This window comes from Triturus cristatus, chromosome 4_1, assembly GCF_964204655.1.
Source record: "Triturus cristatus chromosome 4_1, aTriCri1.1, whole genome shotgun sequence".
NCBI lineage: Eukaryota > Metazoa > Chordata > Amphibia > Caudata > Salamandridae > Triturus > Triturus cristatus.
The window spans coordinates 408,648,549-408,669,006 of NC_140585.1; the positions used below are offsets into that span (position 1 = coordinate 408,648,549).

Genomic DNA, 20,458 nt, shown 5'->3' on the forward strand with positions numbered 1-20,458 from the left:
ACCGCTCGTCACACCAGCAAGTTGCCCCAAGGAACTATGGTCAATGTAGTGGCGACGGCGAGTACGCCTATGCCATGGTGTGTGCAAAAAAGTATGTGTCGCATTAGCCATCCCTGGACACGTGTTTCGAGGTAGTTGCCTACCTGTTTTAATTACTTTTTGGCAGTCCACGCGGCACCCCTATACACTTACCTGCTCCCTGCTGACGAGAGGCAAGTACCTCGAAACACGTGTCCAGGGATGGCTAATGCGACACATACTTTTCTATACACACCGTGGCATAGGCGTACTCGCCGTCGCCACTACATTGACCACAGTTCCTTGGGGCAACTTGCTGGTGTGACGAGCAGAGTGCGACCAACTGTATTTGATTTATCCCTAGAAATAGCCCATAAAAAATAAAAACGTCTAATCCACCTGTACCTATGTAGGATTAGGGCCAAGATACAACCCAGTAGAGTAGAACCCCATACAGTAGCGGTAAACATCACAAGGCATTAAACCAACCCCACAGCACTAGTCAAACGGAGCTAGTTAGGATGCTCAGGCGAGGCACTATTGGGGAGGACACTGTTTGGCCCCGGTAGTTTCGAGAAAAGAGGTTCTTGGAGTGAGAAACATGTCCATTTACGCCTCTGTCTTTTGTCCCAGGGTAGCCCTAATCATATCTGGGGACGTATTCTTTATTAACAAATGGACCCCAGACATGGAGTTCCAGTGGGGAGCCATTCAGCTCGATGATACAAGGGGAAATGAGTCTAAAAGGGAAGGGTTGAATTCCAGCATAGATAACCCATGTCAGGAATTCTGGGACACTGAGATAGATAGGTGCACATGGCTAGAAGGAAAGGGGCAACCCTTAAAAGGTACAGAAACTTACATTGTGTTCCTTGTGTTTCAGAGGCAAAGAAATGATACTGCTTGGCAGTAACGAGAATCATAAAGCAATGCTCCATGTACCAGAAATGCAATGGGGCATCTCCGTGTTGATGGATACCTACTGACAATGTGAGAAGTTTGCATACACCCAGCTTGTCTCCGGATGGCGGGGCCTCGGCACCCTTGTAGCCATACAACCTCTAACTCTGGTCATCCGTGGAGAAGATCTGTCCTAGTTGCACCAATATCTACTACAGAAGAAAACATCTCTATTGCATTAGGCTTGAGAAAAAAGACCTGCTGATTACTTTGGCTGGGCTCAGTACAAGGATATTCTGGAAGAATTTAGACTGTTTTTGGACACTCAAGTAAACGCGGGAGGGTTGCAAACAACCAGGTGAGAAATGCTGAAGATGATCAATTATACTGAGCTCAGCCTAAACTCTATTAAGGATGAACTAAGAGCCATCCGCTTTATAGCGATACAAAATAGGTTTGTGTGTGTCTTGATAACTGCAATAGAGGGTGCGGTGTGTGCCAAAATCAGTGCATCCTGCTGTACTTTCATCCCTAGAAATGACCTAGACAACGGGACACCAGCTTTTGACATCCACCAACTGCGTCGTCGACAAGCTGACATGAGGAAGGAGGGTTGTGCCCCTGAGCAGAACTTGTTTATAGACTTATTTTTCTGGTTCCCTCAATGGGTGACAGGCTGTGCCTGTGATTGCTTCCAATTGCTCTTCTTGTGCTATTTTTCTGTGGTTTCCTACAAGTGGGGTTTTCCTGCTGTAAACACATAGTCCTCAAGTTAGGTAGAGTTCATGTTTCTAGGGAATTAGTAATACACATAACAGAAACACAGCAAACCTCAAATAATTGTCATTAAATATGAGGTAAATTATGTAGTTGAAAATTCAACTAGAGGGGGAAAGTTAATATTGGAAAATATGATATCAATGCACGTCACAATATATGTATGTATATTAACAAACTCGCATCACCGTTGTTGAAATCACCCAATATGACCTCACCCTCAATTCCAAATTAGAAGTATATGGTCAGTCAGGCCCTACAACTGATTGACAGTTCACAGGTGGGGTGACACGTAACTCTTAAGACAAATGAATGAACAGGAAAGCCCAGATCGATCATACAGATAGGCAGCAACACCACAATGGTCTTAGGCGATTGGCCCCAATAAAACACATTTGGCTGGAGGGGCACATGCTCCCAAAACACCATAAAGTCAGATGCCACACTCAGAACACAGCGTGCACACTACACGCAGTGATCACATGCTCCCCATGCCAGACATCTGGACACGTACCAACTGGCCCCGCATTGTGTCAAGACTCACCCGCACGTCTTATCAAATGACCAGATTTATGGCCTCTTGACTAGGCCCAGATTTCTTTCTCCAAAGGAATGTTCAAATTACTTTATGATGCTTCATGTAATATGTTAGAAAGTCATTCTTGTGCCCTGTTCACCCCCATGGTACTGGTGGCAACTAACTCTGACTTTTGCCCTGGGCTCTGCTAATCAGGTCATGTAACTACATGCGTCGACCTTATAAAAGATGTTTTAAATGCCCTGGTGAGGGAAATACTACTGATTTTATTTTCCCCCTTGTAGGTACTTGGTTCTATAGGCTAACATTGCAATACTTTATTTAAGTAGGAAATGAGTAAAATATGTCCTTCAAGGACTTAAAAGATTGGTATTGCTTAATTCCAGAACTTGCCACAGCTGAATTAGTCATAACTAGTACAGAAATGAGTTATAAGACTTTCTGTCTGTGAGCCAAAATCCAGCCTTCTAGCACTCTCCCTTGATTGACTAGCTCTAAAAGACTTAGCAAGGCTGCTTTGATAAGGTGATAAGTGGCCTGGCCGGAGCTGAGGTTATCTGATAGTGGGAGTTCTGCAGCTGCAAAGACCACAGGGTCAGACTGATTTGCATATGGCCATGTCTGAACTGGGGTGGCGGAGTGAGCTAAAGAATGATGATGGATTAAACCCAAATCAGTTGACTGGGGGTGAGTGCTTGCAATTTTCAACACTCCGTCCATCATCCCCTTTGGTTTTGCAAAGGCCAGACCAGGCAGAGGGATGGGTAGTAAAGCCTAGGCTTCAAAGAGAGGAGGACTGTAAAGGAATGCCAGGCCTACCTACCCCCACATACTGCACCCCCAGCCAGATGGCAGGCTTAGGTCAGGAATTTGCAGAGATCAGCAGGAGGAGAGCTAATGAAAATTAGCCACACTGTGGGTTGGTTTAGCTAGCTCTTACTCCTCTGGAGACAATTCATTCATGTTAGATTTTAGAAGTGCAGTGCTTTGTGGGACAAGAAGATGCCACACTTTGAAAGAAGTTGCCATGCTTTTGGCTGGCATACAGCATCTCATTGGACAGAGGTGCCCTTCTGCTTGTTGTCCCAAAACACTGAATACATATGTGAGTGCTGCATAGCCTCTCAGATCTGCTGCCTGTACCTAAAAGGAGAAAAAAAACTGTCCTTTTGGAAACTGGATCTGTACCCAAAGGCCTGCACACTGACTGACTACGCCTGCTGCACAATCCGATACTACAGCTCTGGGGACTGTATCTTGCTTTAAGAAGGATTAAGGAATGGTCTCCCTGCAAGCTACAGGTGAACAGAGCCCAAATGCATCATCTCCACCAACAGTCCCCATCCTGGAGTGTGTCCAGTGGACCTTTAAGGATTTGGCCAGGTGCATTGTGAGAATTGTAGTCCAGACATCCCAGAGACCCTCTAGGCGATTCCGATCTTTTGGATTGGTGTTTTGGACACATTGAACCTACAAGGAGACCTTCAGGAAGCACCTCCTAAAGTTTGGAGAACAATGGAAAACCTTTGTAAAAACGCTGTACAAGGTGACCGACCTGATGTCGAGAGTCATGTGGTCTACCTTCAACCACGACCGGGCCAGGATTTCAGGTTTGTCCACTGAAAGCTCTGGAGCCTCCAACTTCCAGGATATCACTGGGGCTTCACTGAAAGTTAAGCTGATGAACCCTCACCGAGTCTACCCTGCTGTGGAGTTCTGATCGATGTTGAGAGAAGATCCTCCAGAAAGGTTTCTCAGTGCAAAAGTAAAATTTTGACCGAGGCCTCCAGCTTAGTATATTCGACCAGGGCACCATTGCAGTCGTCCTAGTACTTTATCCCGGTCAAAATAGACCAGATGTTCCAAAGTGGTGCAATAGGCTTTTAAGCACTAGAAAGTGTTAATTCTTTAATAATCCATATCTCCGGTTCCCTACATTGGATGTTTGTTGTTTTGATGTCTATTTGTTCATAAAAACATAACTTATTTTGATAAAATGGTGTGGGATTTGTATGGTGTTTGGTGTCTTACTTATTTAATGTATTGGTGTTTTGAAATGCTTTACACTCCTGTCTCCTAAGTTAGGCCTGACTGTTCGCTGCCAACTACCAGGGGTTGAGCAAGGGACTAATTTATTGAGACCTTTACAGGACCTTAAACTGCGTTAGTGGCCTTATTGCTGGTTGTAGGTGCCTACGTACCCCTACCAATAACCCACTTTCCAACATACTGTATAAAATGAGGCAGGCTTCAGACGCCGACTCTGTTGCCTGCTTTCTTGGCTGCTGCATTTAATGAAACCAATTGTTTCTGATTTGCCAAACGACCTCTTCTCTTTTATTTTTTAAAGGTAAATCCACGTTTGAGCAACAGTTGGTAACAGCATGTGAACAGCTCAGTGTTGGCATCTGGGGCAAGGAGATAGTAAAAAAGCTCTCACCTGCTTGTGGTGTCAGTGGACACTGGAGGCAGGCAGAAGCAGGCGGTAATTAACAGTGTGAGGAACATGAACGGCCATATCTGTCTCATGCTTCTGCCATCTTTCGATCTGGGCAGCTGCATGATGGGGTCTGCGGAAGCGGGCATGTTTCTTCTGCTAACCAGTGGCTGTAAGGGGCTTACACAGAGACAATTGAGGTATTAATATTTATTATTTAGTTATATTGAGCCGGATATACAAAGCTTTTTGTTTATGTAAAACCTGCTATATGGAAAATTACGGAGACCACAACATGTTTGTTTCACACTTTTAAAACTCATTTTAAAAGTGCAGCACACATGTAAGTTACAAACTGGCATTTTAGGTTTGTTTATGTGAAAACAGACCTTCCTACTTGCAGACACCCTTGCACTCTGGTGCAAGGTTGCCTGCGTTGGCGCTAAGTTGTGAAACTTAGCGCCATCGCTGGGGGAAAAGCAAAGCTGCACCATGTCCTTGTGAATATGGTGCAGTCTTGCGTTTCCGTAGTGGCGGAGAGAGGCGTTAAGCCAAGAAGGCTAACGTCTCTCTCTGCCACTTCCTTGTGAATATCCCCCTTTGTTTATACAGCTTCCATTGGATGCCTGTGGGTAAGTCATTCTGTTGGCATTCACATCACACGTATCATGCTTCAAAGAATCAAGTTCAGCAAAGAGATGAATAAAATTAAGCACTTCAGTAGCTAGCAACTGTCATCAGATACAGGTTGGCATCCATTAAAATAAATTAATTTTCAAATAGGTTTGCCGCATTTACATATTGAACGCTATTAGTCCACAGTTTAAAATGGATGCCATTTTGCTATAACAGAGGTTAACACATTGCAGACGTAAAGTCTGATTGCACATAGATTGCAAACGATGGCATCCTCTTCTGATCTGAAAGAGCTCCACGACCGATATTTGGAGCCAAGATTATTTATGGAGACATACATTGGGAAGGAAGCCACCTTCATTGAAGATACGAGCATGCAGATATTTCCTCTTTTGTGCAAAACCTTCTCTTCAGGTATGTGTCATGTTTACCCCACTTGATTCTTACACACATATCATCTCCGGTCCCTGCTGGCGATTCACACGTTGGGTCGGTTGATTCAAACATGCAGGCACCCTATTGAAAGGTGTGGGGAATTATTACTGAGGTGCGAGCATATGTACTATGTTAATGCATTGATCCCTGTAAAATCTGCTCACTGAAACTAATGGATAGTCATTATATTGATTAGAGTGATCAAAAACTGGCATTTGGTGTGATCAATACCTTGTGAGTAGACAGAAGACGAAACTGACAGGATGAGTCAGATCAGGGTACATGCTTTTGTTGGAACCATCTAAACAGTAAAATATAGAAAGTTATCTGACCCAGACCCAGTCAAAATATTTAAATACTATACACATAGACAATTTTACAACACACTGGCACCTTCTGGTGTATGATATCATACTACAAACCAAGATGACATCATCAAATGAAGCAAATACATATAAATAAACAGTAACTTTCTACAACGACTAATGCAGGTGACAGTTAAAATGCAGGAATCGCCAAAGAAAACCATCTTAAAAATGTATAGGATGAGTGAGATAAGGATTTCCCCCTTTAGCTTTTGCCAGTAGCTCCAGAAGGACAAAATATAAAAAGTTATCTCTCATCAGAAGCCAGGGAACAGAAACAATGGCGATTCTCCAATTAACATGCAAAGATAATCTTGATTTCAGCGAACTCAGTATTTCGTCATATTTCACACTGTTATGGAAGTCCAAATTGTCAGTCTCTATACCGCAAAATGGGAAGAGGGGAGACGCCCCTTAGTTCAAAATTTAGGATGAGATGATGTAGTAAGTTAAAGTATACAAATCCAGAAGAATTAAGTAATCCATTTACTCGCAATTTCTTTAGAACCACTATATTTTTTATCATATGATCGTTTGTTGCATTTAAGAAGTGGGCAAGTTCATGCTGTCATCCCTTGTCAGTCCATTCTCAAGCATTGCTCTAGGAAGTAACACTTTTGTTGCATGTTTAGACAAGTAAGCTACAAACGTGAAAGAAACGATTGAGTGTTAGAACATAAGTGGAAACGTCACGAAAACTTCTCATAGGCTTCGGACTGTTCAGTTCATACGTTCATACTAGGAAAGGAAGCAAAGCTTGAAGCCTTCTTGAAATACAGCTCATGCATGATGAAATTGTGCTAAAATATGAATCTCACATTATATAGAACAAGAACAGTGCATTCATTCTTCAATTAATCATCACTTCGTTATAAAAGGAAATTAATTCATGTAACTATAGGGTACTCATAACATTTTAACAATCACTATCATTTCACATATAATTTTGTAAGTCTCTTTTGCACGTTATACAATAATACATCACACAGAGTTTAAAAGCACACTTGAAATAAACTTTTTACGAAGTGCATAGCATAACATAACCTCCTATAACATCTACTTGTCTATGTCAGTGCTCATGTTACACATTCTAGTGTTATTATCTTGTTTCCTAAAACATAAATCAGCTTTATTCTTATATAGAACATTTCTGTGTTATCGTTTATCTACAACGTTCGGCTAAGCATGAGTACACATCACTAAATGTTAAATTTCACTTCAGCTTATTAACTGTTGAGGGGTATCAGAAATCTACTTCTAACATTCTGCATACTTTTACGATGCAGTATCTAAATCAGAACCTCATTTGTATGTTTCCTGAAATATGAAAACCTAATACACAATTATGTCATTATCATGTAAAATTGTGTCACAATCCATTTTCTGTGCAAACTTGTAAATAGGTGAATGACAACATTTCTGCTCCATCAATTTCATGATAGTCAATAGAGCCTAATATTATGCAATACATTTTTACTGCTGCCCCAACATGCAGCCCTTTAAAGAACATAACAAATGCATCATATAGCTCTAATTCAAACAGTATATATATATTCAAGGCACACAATCATCTTCCTCTTTTAAGCTGTGACGAAATAAGGTATTTCCTTTATCTTCCGCCAAAAATCTAATGTAACTTATCTGTCAATGAAAACATATATTAATCCACACATTTCTTCATATAACAAAATCATGTCTTAACTCATGTTAACTATTTTTTTTTTCTACAGTTCAAGTTATACATTGATGGGCTCATTTACGAGCCCCCTGCGTCGCGAATCATAACTATGAGGCCACGCAAAGCCACTATGTGTGGCTTTGGAGAGCCTCATAGATATGGAGAAAGGCAAGGCAGCGCAAAGTGCTGCATTGCCTTACTCTGCTCTCAGGAGACAATCAGGAGATAATGTAAACCTGGGGAAGCACCCAATCCTCAAGCCTACCAATGTAAGGTATAACAAGGAGAAACGTATTTATTTATTTCTCCTCTTTTCCCTCTTTCTATGTGTGCTGCATCCTGCCAACAACACAGGCACCTTTGCACCATGGTGCAAGGGTGCCTGTGTTGGCGCTAGGCATTTCAACCCTTTCACTTTGGCGAAGGGCAGTGCAGCAAGATGACTTGCTGAGCTGCCCAACGCCAAATCCCCATAAATAAGGGCCATCATTTATTTCCTCATGCCACAAAGGAATAGGAGGGTAGGATAATGCTAGCCTCCATTGTCTTTAATGAAATCAGGATTCTTTTTGCATTTTCATTGGGGATTTGCCATTTCATTATAAGAATGGAGGCTACCATTATGCATATTTCGTTAAAGCCATCCAGTGCCAGACTGCTAACATGATCCACAGGTCTTAAATATAACTTTTCAAAAGCATTCGTATTTGACCAGTCTGCCACCATCACAATCTCTGTTAGAGAACCACCTGTCGAGAAGACCTTGCTAGCCATTACACCTCTAGAGGAGTGAGCTTCAAACCTTGAATGATCTACACCCACTTCTCTCATCACTGTCCTTACCCATCTATACAATGTAGCTGTTTAAACTGCTTAAGGCTTCACATAGGACAGTAGTACCTGCACCTCTCTATCTGCTCTATATTGCATCAATTTGTTTTCATATTTCTTCATACAATTTAAAAATATCAAAAGAGGGGGGGAATGGACCACTCGTCCTGTGTACCAAGGTCAAATTTGTTACTAATCCGTCTAAAAAACGCTCATTCACGTACACAAGATTCGGGTGGTATATCTTGATTCTCTGCCTTTCTGTAACGTGACATCATCATCATAGTGTTTAGTTTGTAAATATATTGACCTCCACCTGGAGGTTGACCAACTGGTATTGCAGTAACGTCCAGAGATAAAAAGGAAGGTAAGTGGTGTGCGAGTGTGTAGTGAGTTAAAATTCCCTACGCCACCATGTAGGCAGGTGCTTTAATATATTCGGTGGTGTGGAAAGGTAAAAACAAAGTGGTGCGTGCGTAGATCGAGTTACTGATCTACCGCACTGTTTGTGGTCGACATGTTTCAGCTTTGTTGTCCAGGAAGATTTAGAGGCTTTCTTCAGGACCGGTAAGTTTGTAGTAGCACGTTGTGGCAACTACTAAAAGTGGTTCACTTACCACTTTCGTTGTGTGCAGTCCGATTAATAGTACCTGTAGATGAAAATAAAAGAAAGTGGAAGAAAGGCACAATTGTATACTTTCTTATAACAAAATAAAATTAAACCCAGATTGATGATGCTTTAGCGTTGGTCTCTGCATCGTTTAAGAAATGGTTGGGTCTATACTAATAAACACTGAGAGAAATTGGTAGAGGAAATGAGCACATTGAGTTAAAACGCAATCTTAGCTCTTGTATTGTCAGCGTGGTGAAATTGCATTACGAGGAAAGAATGAAGCATTTCGTGATCGTCGTCGGATGTAAATAAATACATACAATTTTGGTACTGTGAGCCGGATGATATGGCTAAAGTCTGCGCGCTAGTGATAGCGACATGATGGTTAAAAAATGGAAATCAGGGCAGTGCGTGCATTCTGGTTGAGAAGCTGTAATTTACTGAAAGCTGGGTAGTGAGCGCGTTATTGTTAGCTTGGCGCTTTGTTTATCAAACGGAAGAGCGAAGGTTCAAATTTGTTTTGGTAGTGCTACTGTGCACTTGTTATTAACTAACGCTGCAGTCAATCTATGTTTGTTATAAATACCTCGATATTCCCAATTCAGGGCTTCCTCAAGGTGCTGGTCGGCTGTATGGACCTGCTCTGAAGGGATACAGAAAGGTTAGTTTGTCTTACTTTCAGAAGTGAGGCGAGCATGATCCTGGTAGCGTCTCTCACCGGTAGGAGTTCGGTCCTAACTTGTGCTGGCCCTGTGCACGGCGCCCCGGGTAACGTGGGCCTGTGATGAGTCAGCATTATCTACTCTTTGACAAGATAAAAAGAGTAGATAGACTTTCTGCAGTGGTCATGTCCATCACCAATATTGAATTGTCGTCAAGAACCAAACGTGTATATTTAATATATTCATTATTAACCCTTGGTGTTATTACTAAAAATTGAATTAAAAAGTTCATCCAAGTGGAATTTATTTGGACAATGTAAAAAGGGTAGACAGACTGTCTATAGGAAGTATGCCACGTGGAGTTTTATGTTCATTAAAAAACCAAATTAGGAAGGATCTTTTACTATGTAGTCAAATGGTGGGCTCTGCGACTTCTAAAAGCATCATTTGATTCTGAGGTTTTGGTGAGATCATAAACAGTGCTTGTACCCTTTGTACAGCCTCTGTTGAAGCTGCTTTATAAGGCTTCATAAGGTAGATCAGAAACTCGATCTACGCACGCACCACTTTGTTTTTACCTTTCCACACCACCGAATCTATTAAAGCACCTGCCTACATGGTGGCATAGGGAATTTTAACTCACTACACACTAGCACACCACTTACCTTCCATTAATGCCAGTTGGTCAACCTCCAGGTGAAGGTCAACATATTCACAAACTAAACCATATGATGATGCTGTCACGTTACAGAAAGGCGGAGAATCAAGATATACCGCCCGAATCTTGAGTACGTGAATGAGGGGTTCTTAGACTGATTAGTAACAAATTTGACTTTGGTACACAGGACGAGTGGTCCATTCCCCCCTCTTTTGATTATTTGTACTGACGTATGGAAGCCGAATGGACCATAGCTTCTCCATCCCTCCATCCTGATTAAATCGTTCATACAATTTACGACACATACTTTGGCGCATTCATAAAAATAGGGGTAAAAAATTGTCTTGGACATATGAAATCTCCAAGGCTATAACATCAGAAACCCTTCTAAAGGAAAATAAGAAGTTAAGTTGTCAGTTTCAAAGATATCTCTCAAAGGGGCCGATTATGATGTTGTTCGGAAAGGCTCCAAATGGGATTCGGAATCTCAGAATCATACACATTTCCAACCGACCGATTACGATGCACATAAACCGTTCGGGCTGTCCGAATCAGTTCCGAAATGCATTCGGACAGCCCGAGTCTTTCAGAACCGAATCGTACAGCTCTATGGACACGTTTTCCAAGTGAGCGATTACGATGACCGATTCGGACAGCCTTTCCGATTCAGTCTGCCCGACATGAAACAGCTGTCGAAATCTGACTTTGGGGGCCCGTAGCAGGCCGCCCTTCACCATGAAGTCTCCGGTTGCGGCCTGTGGGTGTTCCCCAGGGACCCCTCTCTTAAACCATGCAGTGTGGCAGGCTCCATGGAGTGCCCTCCACATGGTGCAAGGTTTCCCCAACCACCCCTTTATTCAATGAGAGCCTGTGTTCTCATTTGGAACACAGTCTCCGATTGAAGTCAATGCGAGTCCGACCGAACGATGTTGGGAAGAATCGTAATCGGTCGGTCGGACTCGCAGAACCTGATTTGGTCGGAAACGATCCAAAAACTGATTTGGTCGGAAGAGTTTCTGAATGACATCGTAATCGGCCCCTAAGTGAAAGATAACTATTGCTTGGCCATGAAATGAACAATCTGAATACTAACCCATCATCCCATAACGAATCATAATAGGTCATAGGGGGTCTTCTAAGTCTAATTCCCTTCATTGCTCTCCTAATCAAAGGTTCACTCCCTAGAGCAAAATTATTAACTAAATCATGTCCTGCTGACACAACTGATCTGTAATAGTTAATTGCACTATAAGAAAGAAAAAAGTTGAACAAATCCACCAAACAGTTTTCTGCTTCAACTGCTTGAGTTTCCACGGGATACAAATCCCTTTCCACGTGCCAACTACCCCATTTCTTCCATACTCCCTTGTATGTTTTTCTGGTGCCCGGAGCCCAGGAATCATCCAATAGGTCTTTATCTTTTCCTAAAATACCTGAATATCTGCTAGTATCCCTGAAATCCTAAAAACAAGAAAGTTCATACTCCCTTCTAAAAACCAAAGAGTGTTCCTCTCCCTGTGAATCCACCAGGGGTATCTCTATTGCGAGTTTCATTACACTTGGTAACTAAACCTGAGACTTCCAATAAGGGGTTATTAGAACACACTCTGGATCATTGAGAAGGGGGAAAAGCACATACTCTTTCTCTTCCTGAAACCTGGATAAGGGCATCTACTGCTGTTGCCCTGGGATCCGGTCTCCAACTAAAGTATTTGGCTACTTGGTAGGTTATTCTGCTCGCAAACAAGTCCACCTGAATTGGACCCCATAATCTCTGAATCAAACTGAAAACCTCTGGATTCAACTTATAGTCGCTGAAATTCTGTACATCAAATTCACACTCACATTCTCCTGCCCTGGAATATATTCCACTCTCAAAAAGATTTTGAGATTCCAACAAAAATACCATATCTGTTTTGCCAACTCTGCCAATTTTTTTTTATCTTGAGCCGTCCAATCAATTTATGTATGAAACGGCTGTAAATTATCTAAATGAAGTTACACTGTTTGCCAATAAATCTTTGAAGCTCATTTATGCTTTTATACCAGCTAACATCTCTAAACAGTTTATGCGGAGCAATTGTTCTTCCTTGGACCATTTGCCCCCTGTTTCTAACTTGTTCAATCGTGCTCTCAAGTCAAAATTGCTGGCATCCGACTCTAAAATAAATTCGGGAACATTCACAAAGATGGCTCTAAATTTTCTAACTGCCCCTCTAGATCCTCCTGAGCATCCACTGATAATGAAATTGGGTCTGCATACCACAGTTGTTTCCTCAGTCCCACAGCCTTCAGTTTCTGAAGAGCTCTGCAATGTAATGAAGCTGGGGATATGGCCTGAATGAATTTGCTAGGTCCCTCAAGGTAACCACATTCTTATCCAAAATAACACTTCTCATCTTCCTTATCTTCCTTATCATCTTCTGTGGAAGAATTAACTGAGATAATTGAGTATCCACTTGAAAACCCAGAAATTCTAGACACTACGTAGGGACCATACAGACTTTCCACGTTTATTATAAAACCTACACTCTCTAAAAGATCCCTTGTCCATGCAAGATGTTTCAGCAAATCTAACCTGTTCTGAGACATTAGCAATATGTCATCCAAACAGATTAACAGCTGGGAGTCTCTATCACTCAGAAAGGGTACTACTGGAGCGCATAACCTTGGTGAAGTACAAAGGAGCTGAGGACAAGTCAAAAAGTAGACGAAGACATTGATATAGGACACCTCTCCACCTGAACCGTAAATATTTCTGACAGTCTTTTTCCATGGGTATTGTAAAATATGCATCCTTTAAATCCAATTTCACCAACCAAACTTTGTCCTTCAAAATGTCCCACAACAAATGGATACCCTCATGTCTGTCTATCACAAATGTAACACCCTCAAATTTATTATGGGACTTCAACCGTTGTCCCTCTACTTTATGGGAAACTCCATACTCACAAAACCTTCTAATGTTTCTAATTCTTCTACTTATACTAAGGCCCCTTTCTCTTACTTGTGGGCAACTTCTGCATCTTTCATTTCCATCTTTTCCAAATCCAATACTAACTACCTTGGTTGTCGGTTTTGAACAGGTGTTCCCCAAAACTCTGTTCTGAAACCATCTACGGCCTCCAACACCCAATTGTCTCTTGTGATTTTTTTCCTAATTGTGAATGAAAAACCTCAGTCTTCCCCCAACTCGTAAATGGTATTCAGTCAAAATATTGAGTTGGAAATGTTGACTTACACAGATATTGAGTTTTAAATATGTTGATACAGAAATATCAAAGCAAACACAAGGAGATGATGGACGGAGTGCTGAAACTTTTCAAACACGAACCCTCAGTCACAGATCTGGGTTGAATCTATCATCATTCTTTAGCTCACTTTGCCACCCCAGTTCAGACACAGCTATATGCAAATCAGTCTTGAACCTGTGCCTCATGGGACCAGTTCAAGCCATCTCTTTCCTGGACCGGAAACAAGCATCCTGGGACCGGCTTCGGGCTAACATCCCTCTTCAGCCAGGCTAGCTTAAATCCAGTGGCTAAGTGAGCAAGGGACCCACGTCTGGGCATACCTTGCCAATTTAGGGCTAACAAAGCAAACACAAGGAGATGATGGACGGAGTGCTGAAACTTTTCAAACACTCACCCCCAGTCACAGATCTGAGTTGAATCCATCATCATTCTTTAGCTCACTTTGCCACCCCAGTTCAGACACAGCTATATGCAAATCAGTCTTGACCCTGTGCCTCATGGGAACAGTCCAGCCCGAACTGCCAAGCCATGTCTTTCCTGGACCGGAAACAAGCATCCTGGGACCGGTTTTGAGCTAAAAGCCATCTTCAGCCACTCTAGCTTGAATCCAGTGGCAAAGTAAGCAAGGGACCCACATTTGGGCATACCCTGCCAACTTAGGGCGCGCAAAGCAAACACAAGGAGATGATGGACGGTGTGCTGAAACTTTTCAAACATTCACCTCCATTCACAGATATGGGATGAAATATCAACAGCAGGAATATCGTGGTCAAGAATATCGAATTTAAGGTAAGAAATATGGATTTAAAAAATATAGAAGTCATTAATATCGTTTGCAAAAATATAGTTGTTTAAAAAAATCTATTTTTTATTTATTAATATTCATTTAATTGAGATTTTATCATGCTAATTGTGTTTTCATTTTTGCGGTAAATTTTATGAGTGAATTTTGGGGTTTTATAGGGGTATGAGTTGGGAAGTACTTTATTTAAATAAATACTAAATTAGTAATTAATTATAATCAATGAATTAGTTGATAATTATTCATGGTAATTGTGTAATGAATTTTAGGTGTGGGTTAAAGGGTGGGAAGTAATTTATTTTTAATGGAGTATTAATTAGTTGATAATTAATAATAAATAATTGATAATTCATTTTGTTAGTTGTTTAATTATATTTTTTGAGGTGTGGATTTCGGGTTTATAGGGGTAAAAGGTGGGAAGTTATTTATTTTTAATTAATTATTAATTAGTTAATAATAATTGATTAATTGACAATTAAACATGGGAATTGTGTAATTAATGTTAGTCATGGGCTGTGGGATATTTAGGGGTAAAAGGTGGTAAGCAATTTATTTTTAATTAATTAATTAATAATTTGTTGATAATTAATAATAATTAATTAATTGATAATTAGGGTAATCGTTTATTTATTTTTTGTGTGTGGGTTGTGGAGATTATATGAGTAAAGGGTGGGAAGCACATTTGTCTGTTTTAATTTTTTTATTGATGGTATTTGTTTAATTGATAAATATTTATGTTAATTATGCAAATACATTTTTTTTGGGGATGTGGGTTCTGAGTTGTGTGGTGTTATAGGGTAGGAAGAAAGTAAGCTAAATGATTAATGTTTTTGTTAGTAAATAATTTCTAAATAAAATATTTATTTCTTTAAAAAATCTTTTTTATTTTATTTAATATGATATTTGTAGGAATTCAGATATGTATTGAACATTATATTATGTTTTTTTATTTTTATTTTTAATATTACATTTATTTTTATTTTTAACATATTTATATTGTTTTTTTAAACATTTTTTAAAGACTATTTTTATTTTATTGATGATATTTTGTTTGTTTTTAATTTTGAACTGACTGGAGTGGGAATAGTACATTTTACCCCTCTGCAATACAACACTTTCCCTATTGATGCACTGACTGGAGTGGGATAGTAATTTTTACCCCTCTGCTATCCAACACTTTCCCTACTATTGCACTGACTGGAATGGGAATAGTAATTTTTATCCCTCCGCTATCCAACACTTTCCCTACTGTTGCACTCACTGGAATGGGACTAGTACGTTGCTGATACCTGTCCACTATCGAACACTTCCCCTACTGTTGCAATGACTGGAGTGGGAATAGTACATTTTACCACTCCACTATCCGACACTTTCCCTACTGTTGCACTCACTGGAGTGGGAATAGTGATTTTTATCCCTCCGCTATTCAACACTTTCCCTTCTGTTGCTCTCATTGGAGTGGGAATAGTAATTTTTACCCCTCCGCTATCCAACACTTTCCCTACTTTTGCGCTCATTGGAGTGCGAATAGTCATTTTTACCCCTCCGCTGTCCAACACTTTCGCTACTGTTGTGCTCATTGGAGAGGGAATAGTAATTTTAACCCCTCCGCAATCCAACACTTTCCCTAATGTTGCACTGACTGGAGTGGGAATATTAAATTTTGCCCCTCTGCTCTTTAACAATTTCTTTGGTGTTGTATTGGCTGGAATGGGTGCAGTAAATATTTTCAGTGTGCAATTTATCTCTTTTACTACTATTGCATTTATTGGAGGGAGATTTGTACATTTTATTTTTATCCAGTATTAATATCTATGTGTTGTGCTAAAAGGCTAAAAGGGAGCGGTACATTTTTATGTATTTTGTTTAATAGTTTGCCTAGTTTTTTTTAAATTGCAGTAGGAATGGAATTTGTATTAAATGTTATAGTTAATTTTGCATTGTCATAATTTATATTATTATGTTTTGTTTATTTTAAATTATAATATTTTAAATTATTAATATTTGTTAATTGGAAAAATATGTTGACTAAGTTTAAAGATTTTTTAAATAGTATAATGTTCAAAATTAATTAGAATGTTTTATATAGATGGTATGTTATTGGTATATGTATGTATGTGTATTACCTACTGGCGGTCACCAGTAGGTAGTTATAGTTAGGACCTTTTATCCATAGGAAATCAGCAACATTCTATTTGGAATAACTTTGGCGCCGGTTGACGAATCTTCGCCAAATTTTCAAAACTGGTGGGGCGCACGGGTCCGCTCCTATCCTGAAAGTCTCGGGGTGACTCGTCAAGCGGGGGCCGAGAAAAAAGGGGGGTCCCAAAACATATTTTCCCCATGCAATTTTCCATAGGAACCTTTAATCGCAGCTACAGCCCGAACTGCTGAACGGAATTACATCAAATTTGGCAAAAGGGTAGCCCTTGGTTCAGAGTCATGCCTTTGGTTAAATGGTGTAAATCCGTTCAGTAGTTCCTGAGAAAATCAAAAGTAAAATCACATATATATCTGGGCGGAGCCTAACCACACATCTCATCGTGAGATCTGATCTTCATCCAAGAAGTGTTGTCAGCCATCTTCGGACCAATATACATGATAGCACCTCATTATAAAGCATTGCAGTTAATAGAAGGTTTTAAGACTTTAGTTACATTATAAATCATTTGTTGATGGTACTATACTTTTTTTTAGGAATTGTGGTGTGTTCTAAGGTGATTTTACCATGTGAAAAAGCCTTCTGCTGGGATATCATGAATCATGTTTGAGATAAAACTATTTTCTCATGCTTTTCCCACAGAGGTTTGCAAGGTGATCGATAAGCTAAACTGAGAGCATATTTTCTGTAAATTCACATTTTCTTTCTCAGTCATGTGAGAATGAAGTCTGACATTCTCATGTACATCCAACAAGGGCAGAGACTGTCAGTTGATTCCTTTGTGTTCTACTGCAGCTTCCCAGATTGTTCTAAAGAACAACTAGAGCGCTAACAGTCCTACTTATGACAAACGTATTGCACACCTGAAGCCATCTTGATTGGAATAAAGTGGTAACTCTTAAAACATTTAATTTAAAAAGGAAAAAAATGAGGGCGTTCATTTTGTTATAGAAAGTATGATTAGTGCTGCAGAAAGAAAAATTAGGGCACATTTTGAGTGACTTCTCAAATCCTCTTCTATTTCATTAAAAAATTCTGACATGCAGACTGAAACATGCACTTTCAATACCAGCAGCAGACTTCCCTGGTGAGCAGTAGTTTTACTACAGTGATCTAATGAGCAACTAGAGGGCTAACATTCTGAATTTATAGCAAATGTGTGACACATCTGAATGCCTTCTTGATGGAATCAAAGTAAAAAACTGAAAGTATTTCCTACTGAGGAGACTGCAGTAAATGAGGAAATTAGGAAAGTTCATAACAAATAAATCTCCCAAGATGGCCACCAGAGACAAAAGAGCCCAAATGCAGCACAAATATCACCAATCTTTAGCCCAATGACAGAAGTGTGCAAAACACTTTTTATTTTTTGTGTTTTTGTAGTTTTATATAGTGCAGAATTGTCAGGTATTGGAGTGCTTTACATGAGCATTGGTTACATCACACAAGAACAAATTCATTTTGGTTGTAGACATGGGGAGATTAAGTGATTTGACCAGAATCACAGAATGTTGAGCTGAAGCAGAAACTCCAACCTGGTTCCCCAGTTGCAAAGTCTGCAGCTCTGGAAGTAACACCACATCCTCTTCCCTAAGTGCAACATTTAATCAAGTGGTCAACTGGATAAAAAAACATAAAGATAACAAATAATTTAAAAGTGCTTTGTCGCTATTTGAAAACTCAGAAAATATGTCCTCATTTTAGTTTTTTAGAGCACTAACCATAATTTTGATGCAAATAAGACCGTCTCATATATGTAATTTCTAAAGGAAATGCTCTAGGTATTACAGTTTTGATTACATCAAGATGACGTCAGGCGTTCCACACTTTTGTAATAAATATAGAATGTGAGCAATCTAGTTGTTCATTAGGATACTGTTGAGAGGCAGAGGCCGGGGCACGGACTCTGAAAATTGAAGGCAGGTAGGAGGGTGCAGAGGCATCAATTTGACCACACTGGGCAGGCGGGCAGGGAAGTGGCAGCACAACAGACTATGGAGGGCAGGGGAAAGGGGGGCAGGGGCAACAAATCAACAATACAGGACTGGCAAGAGAGGCTGTGGCAATATAATGGACCATTGTGGGCAGAAGCAAGAGGCAGTGGTAGTACAACCATACATGCCAACAGACCCGATTCAGGAAGAAAACATCCAATGTTTTTAAGCTCAAATGGGCTTTTTTTGATATGTCTCCTATCTACAATCTCCTCTTTTTCAATGTAACTCAAAGGGGAAAATCAATACCCCACTTTTTTTTCAAAATCTCCCTCTTACCAAGTTCAAAATGTTCGCAAGTATGGTACATTGGATCATGGAAGGCAGGAGGAATTGGGGTAGGGACATGGGCTCGGATAACAGAGGACAGGAGGGACATGGAGAGGTGCACCAAACTGACCGTACAGGGCAGGCATCAGGGTTTGCAGCAGCACAATACACCACACAGGGCATGCGGGACGGGAGTGCAGCACAACAATCCATAGAAAGCAATAGGGAGGGGACAGGACCATGCACATGTACAACAGAGAACAGAGGGGAAAGAGGCAATGGTAGCTAGCTGACCATAATGGACAGACAAGAGCGAAAGCTGCAGCATAACTGACCATAAAGGGCAGGTGGGACGGATCAGGGGCATTACAATGGAACAGACAAGCCAGGAAGGAGGGAATAGAGGCCTGCACATGGAAACAGAGGGCTGGGGGCAAGGGGGCAGGACAGGAGCAGCAAGATGACCATGGAGGTCAGGCAGGACGGGCACTAGAAGCAAGACACACCATGGAGAGCAACCGTGAGACTATGATGGCATACACACAGACCATGGAGGGCAGGTGGGAGGGGGTCAGGGGCAGCTAGCTGACCACACAGGGAAGGTGGGAGGGGCAGTGGCAGCACAGAAGACCATGCATGGCAAGCGGTAGGGTTAGTGGCAGCACAATGGCTATGATGGGCAAGAAGGAGGGTGCAGGGGCATGCACAAAGGACCATGTGTGTCTGTGCGAACTACTTAAAATATGAACAAGTATGCAGCATAATCTCACTTTTATTCAGGAAGAAGAGGACGTTTGTGACTGTGACTCCGGGCTCACTTGGCAGAAACACCCTTTGACCCTCCAGCCCCCATCGCAAAATGTAATGCCCGTGAAAAGGGAAGGTGAACGCAGTGTTATATAGAATATAGTCCTGAGAGCACGATTGAAAATGAAATAGATATAGTGTATGGTATAAACTATGCACCAAAAAGTGTGCTATAAGATGAACCGGGGCGTGAAATATAATATGCAATACATTGTGCGCAATGGCAGATTAATTGGAGAGCGCGAGATAGCACAGGCACTAGTGCGTGCTATGCGATATGCACCTTGGAGTGTAATATGCACAGGGCAGTGTTGTGTAACCTAACTAGTCTCTAAAGTTGTAATATAAAATATGTGCTGGGGAGTGTAACGTTGCATATGCACTGTGACAAAGATATGGATCCCAGATTGTAATATGTATGGCATAGCGCTGTGCGTTATAACATAGGCATCGAGGAAGGCACGTTAGATGGGGCAATATAACCCGTGCGAAGGCAAGTGTGGCATGACATATTCACGGGGTGGTGTTACAGTGCACATGGGCTAGAGAGTGTCATAGCATACGCACTAGCTGGTGGAATACAACACAGAGGTGTGTGGCACTCGGCGGGCACTGGTGGGTG

At 40.9% G+C, this 20,458-nt stretch overlaps 1 protein-coding gene across 1 annotated transcript in view; it reads left to right on the plus strand.

Annotated features, from left to right (window-relative positions):
- Nucleotides 1–5,512: 5,512 nt before the first annotated feature.
- Nucleotides 5,513–20,458, plus strand: part of LOC146855029 (indolethylamine N-methyltransferase-like) — an 80,906-nt gene continuing 65,960 nt past the window's right edge. Inside the window, exon 1 of the mRNA XM_085652522.1 lies at nt 5,513–5,720. Within this exon, the coding sequence (XP_085508648.1) occupies nt 5,573–5,720 (148 nt within the window). The 5' untranslated portion in view covers nt 5,513–5,572. The remainder of the gene's footprint in view (nt 5,721–20,458) is intronic.